This window comes from Sceloporus undulatus, chromosome 7 (assembly GCF_019175285.1).
Source record: "Sceloporus undulatus isolate JIND9_A2432 ecotype Alabama chromosome 7, SceUnd_v1.1, whole genome shotgun sequence".
Classification (NCBI taxonomy): Eukaryota; Metazoa; Chordata; class Lepidosauria; order Squamata; family Phrynosomatidae; genus Sceloporus; species Sceloporus undulatus.
Window position 1 is genome coordinate 9,675,773 of NC_056528.1, and position 8,301 is coordinate 9,684,073.

General features: G+C 45.9%; 1 protein-coding gene across 1 annotated transcript in view; it reads right to left on the minus strand.

Moving 5' to 3' along the window:
* The window catches only part of LRRC38 (leucine rich repeat containing 38), a 23,037-nt gene extending 14,736 nt beyond the window's left edge, over positions 1-8,301 (minus strand). Inside the window, exon 1 of the mRNA XM_042479329.1 lies at positions 7,520-8,301. Coding sequence (XP_042335263.1) covers positions 7,520-8,147 — 628 coding nt within the window. The 5' untranslated portion in view covers positions 8,148-8,301. The remainder of the gene's footprint in view (positions 1-7,519) is intronic.

An 8,301-nucleotide genomic window follows, 5' to 3' on the forward strand; every position in this document is an offset into this window, starting at 1 on the left:
AAGGAAGGAAGGAAGGAAGGAAGGAAGGAAGGAAGGAAGGAAGGAAGGAAGGGGAATACCATTGTTTGCACATTTCATTTGCAAAATCAGCAAAGTAGCTGTGTCAGTCTGAATCAATATGCAAAGGGAACGTGTAACACCTTTGAAACCTTTCAGTGAAAGAAAGACGTTGGTAGTACAGATTTTCATGGACTTAAGCCTACTACTACTTCAGATACTTCATTCGCAAAGGAAGCCATGAGAAATTTCTAGCCATTTCACTCCCATTCTGAGAAAGTCTTTAAAAACTGCAACGTAAAGGTATCCATTCTGCAAGGGTAGCCAGTGGCCTGACTGATGCACCACATTCCTGATGTGCAATGAGCATCAATGTGCGTTAAGATACCCCTAATGTATGTATGGACACTGGCCAGAAAAATGCCGGGGTGCAACAGAAGTGCCCAATGTGCATCAGAAGTGTATCAGAAGTGCCCAATGTGCATCAGAAATGTATCAGAAGTGTCTAATGTGCATCAGAAGTATCCAGTGCACATCACAAGTGCCCAATGAGTATGAGACGTTTTGCATAGGAAGAGCCTGGTGCACATCAGAAGTGCCCAGCATGCATCACACGTGCCCAAAGTTTTAGGGGTTAGTCACACTAAAAAAATTTGCACAGAGAAATTCACATCTGTGAATCAATTCAAAATTGATTCACCATTCCCACTACGTTTTAAGCATCAAATCTCTCCATGGCATTTAAATCTGGTTTGAAGTTTCCGTTTGCCACTGTTCCGGATCAAAATGGAGGCACCACTGTGTGATCCAAATTGATCTGATAGCGCATTCACACTATCGGAGATGCGGATTGTTGCGGTTCTTAAAAAAAGAACTGCTAAGGGATCCGGTGCCAAATGCACCAGTTTCAATGGGCTTTTTGGTGGTCCCCCGAAACTGCACAGAGTACAACTGGTGCAAGCCTGAACAACAGTGAAATAACCTGATTTCCAAAGCGGGTTATTTTGTAGTGTGAATGAGCCCTTTATGTGCATAAGAAGTACCTGATGCATATCGCAAGTGCCCAGTGTGCATCACAACATGAGAAGTTTCAATGCACATAAGAAGTGTCTGGTGCACATCAGAAGTGCCCAGTCTGCAACACAATTTCCCAATGAGAAGCACGAAAAGGTTTGATGGGCATAAAGACCACCTGATGCCCACAAAAAGTGTTGAATGCGATCAGAAGTTTCTGATACTATGTACACCTCTTGCAAAAAACTGTATGGTTCCTGAAAACCCTGGTTGAAAAACCCTGCTCTGTGCATTTTTATGGTTCCTGTTGCAAAATGCTGGTATTTATTCTGATTCCAAAACATATACGAATAATTCCAAAACTATCGGGGAGGGAGAGAAAAGCAAACATCCAAGGTTCTCAGCTTTGGTAACAGCAATGAAGCCACCGGCAGCTGATTCCCATTGACCTGAATGTATGTAACCTTAGAAAACTGAAGGTTGTATCGAGGTCAGGTGTGCGGCACTTAGCACCACTTTCAAACACATTAAAAACCCACAAAGGGGAGAAGCAGTGCATAAACATGACGGGGATGGATTTCACGCCTTCCTTCCCCTTTGACAAACCAAACGACGGGTTGATAGAGGCAGCGGCAGAACGTCGATGTCAGAGAGAAAGATCGAGTGAACTTTTGCAAAACGGGAAGCCGAGTTGAGCAAAAGGACTCCTTGCCAATAGAGATAGTATTGCAGGAACCATTTCAATAAGGTTAGATAAACATCATTGCATGAGGGAGAAGGGTTAGGTATCACCTGGATGGATAAAGGGGAATAAAAGACCCATAGAGCAGCACTTTGGGAAAGGGTCAGAGTTCAGCAGTAGAGCGTAGCATCCCACATTTCACTGTGTGGCCAAGCAGCACCAGAATGTGGTTTAAGATAGCAAATGTAATTAATGAGGAAGAACACAGAAGCAAGGAGAGGCTGCGGTTTGTTTGTGCCTAAGCCAACTGGAAAGGCAACTCTTCCCCTTCCTTCTTTCCTGATCATTTAAGGCAATATAGGCCTCATTCCCACTATGTTTTAAACCGGTTCGCAAATCGGTTTGAAGCTGTTTAAATAACCCTGGTTCACACTTGAACTGAATTGTTGAAGCGATTTGGAGAGGAGAGTCATGTGCTGGACCAGTGGTTCCCAACCTGTGGGTCGGGACCCCTTTGATGGTCAAATGGCCCTTTCATGGGGGTCGCCTAAGACCATTGGAAAACACATATTTGCATGTAGCAATGAAAATAATTTTATGGTTGGGGATCACCACAACATGAGGAACTGTATTAAAGGGTCGCAGCATTAGGAAGGTTGAGAACCACTGGTCTAGACCCACTTAATCCGCATCTTTTTGACGCTGATTTTTTCTGCGTCTTTTTGGACAAATCGATTACGCACAAGTGTGAATCAGATGCAGATCGGAATCGATTTCCAGAATCTATTTGAAGAATTGAATTCACAAATTGATTCAGTATCAGTGTGAATGAGATGCAGATCGCAATGGATTTGCTATGATATGATAAGGGGTCGCTGGGTGGGGAAGCAGGAATTAACAACCTGTGTTTGCCATTCTTTGACGCATGTATGGAAGTGTGTAAATGCGATTGCAGTGATTGGCAGAAAAATCCCACCAGAAATACTTCAAATTTAACCAGTCCATTTGCCAATGTGAACTACAAGTGGGTTATTTTGAGAGACTCCCGCAGGAAACAGTTTAAATTGAATCGGTTCATTTGTCAATGTGAACCACAAGTGGGTTATTTTATTTTCCTTTGCAGCAAGAAAATGCGATCGGGGCAAATGTAGTGCAAACCATGCTCCGCTGCCAAACCGATCCATCAATTTGTAAGTGGGAATGCGGCCATCAACTACTTTCATCCGTGGAGCCCAGGTGCATCTTCACTGTAGAAATAATGCCATTTGACAGTACTGTAAGTGATGTAATTCCAGCTTCTGGAATCCTGGGAACTGCAGTTTTACAAGGTCTTTAGTTTTCTCTGGTAAAAGCATGCCGGTGCCTCGCAAAACTACACATCCCTGGATGCTCTAGGATGGAGCCACGGCTGTTGAAGTGTTGTCAAACTGCATTACTTCTATAGTGGAGATGCACCTTTCGATTGCAGCATTTGAAGTAAGCCATGTTAAAGGAGAGCTCTGGGGAAAGGAGACACGAACTAGGATATTTTAAAAGCAGCCTTAAAAAGTGGGTTAGCTGGGACTGTCCCTGCCAAACTGGAACAGTTGGAGGGCAAGGTAGAGCAACTGCTTTGCATGCAAATGGTCCCCAGTTCAATTCCTGGTCTTTCCAGATCATTCTGAAAATGAGCCTCTGTCAGTCAGAATAAATTAAAGACTGATGGGGGAAATTAGTTTCATTATTGATTTATTTTTAATTATTGCTTTCCAGAATTCTCAGATGGTTTTTTTCCCCTTCTCTTTGATGGAAAGGGCTTTGGGTGGGGAAAAATTGAATTGAATTAAAAGGCAATCTGACAACTTTGTTCATCAAAGTTGAGGGTGGGAATCAGGCCCCCGAACATGTTATTTGGCTGCAGGCGACTTGGTATTCATCTGCGAAATGTTGGAGGGGATATGTGCGTCTGTGCAGAGAGGAGGAAAAGTGGAAAAAGTGGGCAGAGAGAGTGTGAGAGTCCATATTGTTTTAGGAAAAGGGTGTCTGAGAGATGTCCCAATTTGGCAGGGACAGTCCCAGCTAATCCTCTGTTGTCCCGTTTCCCCTTGACTCTTAAAATGTCCCAGTTTCTCTCTCCTCCTCCCACTTTTCCCAGTTGCTGCAAACTGAGTTCAAAGTGCAAAAGGAGTCCGCACAAAAGGGAGAAGAGAGAAGCGGGTAAAGTCTCACCCTTTTGCATAAATGCAGACAAACGCTTGTGTGTTTGCCCTCATTAACAACTTTTGCATCCTTGAACACACTCTTGATGCTGCTCAGCCAGATGTGTCCCAGTTTGCATTTGGAAAATGTCGGGGGGCATTTGTGTGTGAGAGAGTGGGAGTGGTGGCAAAGTGGGAAATGTTATGGAGAGGTTTGTTTTTGAAGAATGGGGACGCTCTGGAGACCTTAACATAACTTTGGGAGGCACACTTTCCACAGCTGGTGTACCTTCTAAGTTAGATGGTGCTGCAGTTCTGCCCCAGCCTTTGCTCTGGGAACCAGTCAAGAAATATGAACAGATCTAGGGACTAATCCTGAACTCCCTTGCCCTGGGCCCAGAGTATTAGGAGAGGCTGCGGGTGGATTAGCAGAGCATATTTTTGACTCAGCAAATGCACTTATCATGTTAGCCGAGACCTCCGAAGCCGCAATTAGAATCCGGGCACAGGGATGGCACGGCACACAATGGCACCCTGTTCAGAAATAGCACCGGGCCATCATTTAGTGCCATGGGAATGCGCTATGGGAGATCGGCGCCTCCGCAACCCTCCAATTCTGGTGCACCTAACAGGAAAAGAGTGGAAGCACCCACTCCTGGTTTGAAATGAAATGTTCACTGAAGATATGCTTTTGGGTCTGAGCAAGAGCGCACCTTTGGGGCACTCTGTCTCCTTCAAAAGAAAATTCCCACATAAAGTGTTGGTCATAAGCCAACATCGGGGTTGTGTGGCATCACTTGAATTATACCCAAATTGTGTTATGCAACACTGTACATAGAATCCTAGCATTGGAAGGGACCCCTTGGCTGTCAAGTCTGACCCTCCTCTCAATGCAGGAGCTCCAGCGAAAGCATCTCCAGCAGGGAGATGTCTTTGCGGAGACATTCAGAGAAGGCGACTCCAAGCCATGCTGAACCACAAAGGGCCAATGCCAACAGCACTGCCCACACACTCCCCAGGCAATGGCCCTGCAGTTGAGCATTGGTGCACTGCACTGAGAGTATTTTCATGCTAGCGTGCACTTGCGCAATTTGCAAATCTGCAAAAGCAATGGTGCCGGAACCATGCAAATTTGGAAATGAGCATTCAGCAGCATCGATTTGGAAGTTATGGATAGGGAAGAGGTCAGTGGCTGCGCATCCTCCAATGCTCCTCGCTTCATCCTGCCTCGATCATATTTGGAGAGGGGGACTAAAAATAAATTATTATTATTATTATCATTATTATCCCCACACCAGCATGCAGCCCACACACTCAGAAAGCTTTCTGGAGTTTCTGCCCTGATCCAGAACAAAAAAAAAGGGACTCTTTACTACAGGGAATCACCCTGGAGCAAAAATTGGGCATGTCTTCCTCATGTTTATGATCCAGGGTTCAATTCTCACATGGCCATGAAACCCAATGGGTGACTTTGGGCAAGTCACACTCTCTCAGCCTCAGAAGGCGGCAAAGGCAAACCTCCTCTGAACAAACCTTGTCAAGGAAACCCCAGGATAGGCTGACCTTATGGTCGCCATAAGTTAGCAATGACTTGAAAGTGCACAACACACACACACACACGTGGGAATGAGGCACGAACATTGCTTTTCCTCTGTGTAGACACCACCGTACATAGAAATTTTTGCCAGAGAGCTCTAGTGCCTCCCCAAACAACAAATCCCAGGATTCTATAGTCTGGAGCCACAACAGTTCAAGGAGTCTAGATAGAAATGTGTTGCATGAAAAATAGATACGGGTCATTTTCTCTGACAACTCTTTGCTCCCATTTCAGAAGTTCAGGTAAGGCCACCAGCCCCAGAAGAGATATTAATATGTTACTGTACACCACTAAAAGAGATAAAGAAGAATCGTCCAGTGCTTTCCATGACCTTCTCAGTTTCCCCAGTCTAGGGAAGGAAAGATGGAAGAAACTGACAATAGGATGGATGGACAGATGATACAGAAAGTCTGCATGAGGAACAGAGAGAGAGAGAGAGAGAGGAAACTGAATGATGGGAGACTTATAGACATTAGGCCCAAGGGTTTAAAATAGTTGTACTGTTTTTAAGTCTCTTTTGGGAGCTGCCTTGAGTGCAGTTTAGGAGAAAGGTGGCATACCAAATAAATAAATACATATGAAAGTGATGCCAAAATACATATGAAAGTGATGCAGCAGCCTTGGAGAGACAGCATACTGCCCTAAGGTTCTGCTCTCCATCCTTGGATCCAGTGTAGTTCTGGAGATGTGCGGATTTCTGCATTAATGTCCCTGCGTGCATACGCACAGCTTTTGCTAATGCTCTTGCCAACCTCTTTTAAACTCAACCCAGAATTCCCAGGGATCTTCCCCTGGAACAGCAGCAGCTTGGCAAATGCCTCTCTAATATGCCTGCAGGCAAAAACTGGAGTGACGATTCGAGTTTATTTCTTACCTTCTGCTCTCTTCTTTGTGCCCAAATGGACAACCCAGACTGAACTTCTAACTGTCTGGAATGGGACCTTCCTTCTCCTTGGTTATCGGTTCTTCCACATTGGGTTCCCCAATCTCCATCTCCAGCCTATTTCCCTTTATTTTGAGATCCAGCCTCAGGCTTCACATTATTATTATTACTTTAGAAAGGCTGCACCCCAATAAACGCAAACCTTTCAAGCCATCCACTGGAGCACAGCCACACAACGTCACGTCATTTGCCCAAGCCATACTGGTACCCAAGACTGGACTTTCATGGTCATAGCAAATTTGTAATGGGAGAAGGGGAGAAATCCATGCACGTTATGTGCAAGGAGGTGATGCAAACATGAAGTTACTCCTGACACGTTGTCAAATACCATTAAGAATACATGGAGGTGTTATTAGTGCAGGCAAAATTCCTCCCCATTTTATGTATATAGCCAGCAAGAGACTCGGTGTTGGGTTATCCTTTTGGACCATCTTCCCTCATATCCCAGATTGGCAAGGGCCATCCCGATTAAGCCTCTGCCATCCCACTTTTTCAGCTCCTTTTAAAATGTCCCGGGTTCTTTCTCCTTTTTTCCCCATTGTCCTCAGCTTGCCTACATTGCTGCAAATTGAGTTCAAAGTACAAAAAACAGACAGGAGAGAGGAGAAGAGGAGGCAGAATCATGCCCTTCTCAGTCAAGCGAGGCAAAAGCAAACTGCTGCAGCACCTCCTAGCCTTTGGATCCTTCCTTGCTAGAACATTCCCCATCATAACCACACTCCGATGTTGCTTTGCACACAGGTCCCAGTTTGCTTCTATGGGAAGTTGGAGAATATGGAGAAATACCCTGCGATCCTCTCATCCGTCGCCCTCCCTTTTTAACTCCCTTGTCGGGTCTATGTGTTGCGTCTGATTTAGGGGAAAGGTAGCATATCAAATCAAATCAATCAATCAATCAATCAATATAAATGAAAGTGGTGCCAAACTGCATTGGACTTAGCTTTGATTCAGCCCTGCCATTCCTGCTGGGAGACTCAGTTTATCAACACACCCAGGCAAAGAAACCATCTGTCCAGAAAGAACAGCATGTACACATAACAAAAAGATAAACGGGCAGACAAAACAACAAGCTGGCATAGTAACACCCTTGCGAGTGTACAGTGTGTTACCTTTCGGGAGCTTGGATGCGTTTTCTTCCAGCCAGATGAACAGACTTGCGAAGTCGCAGTCGCAAAGCCAAGGGTTGCCCTCCAAGCGGACGGTCCGGAGGTTGGGCAGGGCCTCCAGGATGGCTACATTCAACGTCTGCAAGTTGTTGTCGTTCAGCTCCAGGACTTGGAGCTGCTCCAAGCTCTCAAAGGCAGCTTCGTCCACGGCGGCCAAGTTGTTGTTCCCCAGGCTCAGCTTGATCAACTTCTCCGCCGACTTGAAGACTCTGGCCTCTAGCTGGGTCAAGTTGTTGTAGCTCAGGTCCAAATAGACCAGCTTGCTGGAGCTGCTGAAGGTGCCCCCTTCCAAGGTGGTGATGGAGTTGTTCCTGAAGTCCAGGTAGACCAGGTCATTGTAAAAAATGAAGAAATCGGCAGGGATCCTCCGGATGCGGTTGTCAGCGATGAGAAGCTTCCGGACGTCCAAGGGAAAGGGGCTGGGGACACGGGGAAGTCCTTGGTCCCGACAATCGATGGTGTGATAGTCCATGCAGCTACACATGGCAGGGCAGAGTTGGCCTAAGGGCAAGAAGACCAAGCCAAGGAGAAGCCAAGGAGACAGGCAGCAGATGGAGAAACATGGCCACATTGTCAGGCTTCGGCCGGCCAAGGGAAAAAGCTGTTCCAGCAACTAGGAAAAAGGCATTTTGTGTGGCAGAGAGGACCTGGCACTGCCGCGTCTGTGCAAGAAAGAGAGAGAGATGGAGCGCTTTGTGTGTCCCTGCTTGGGGAAGTGTGTTGTT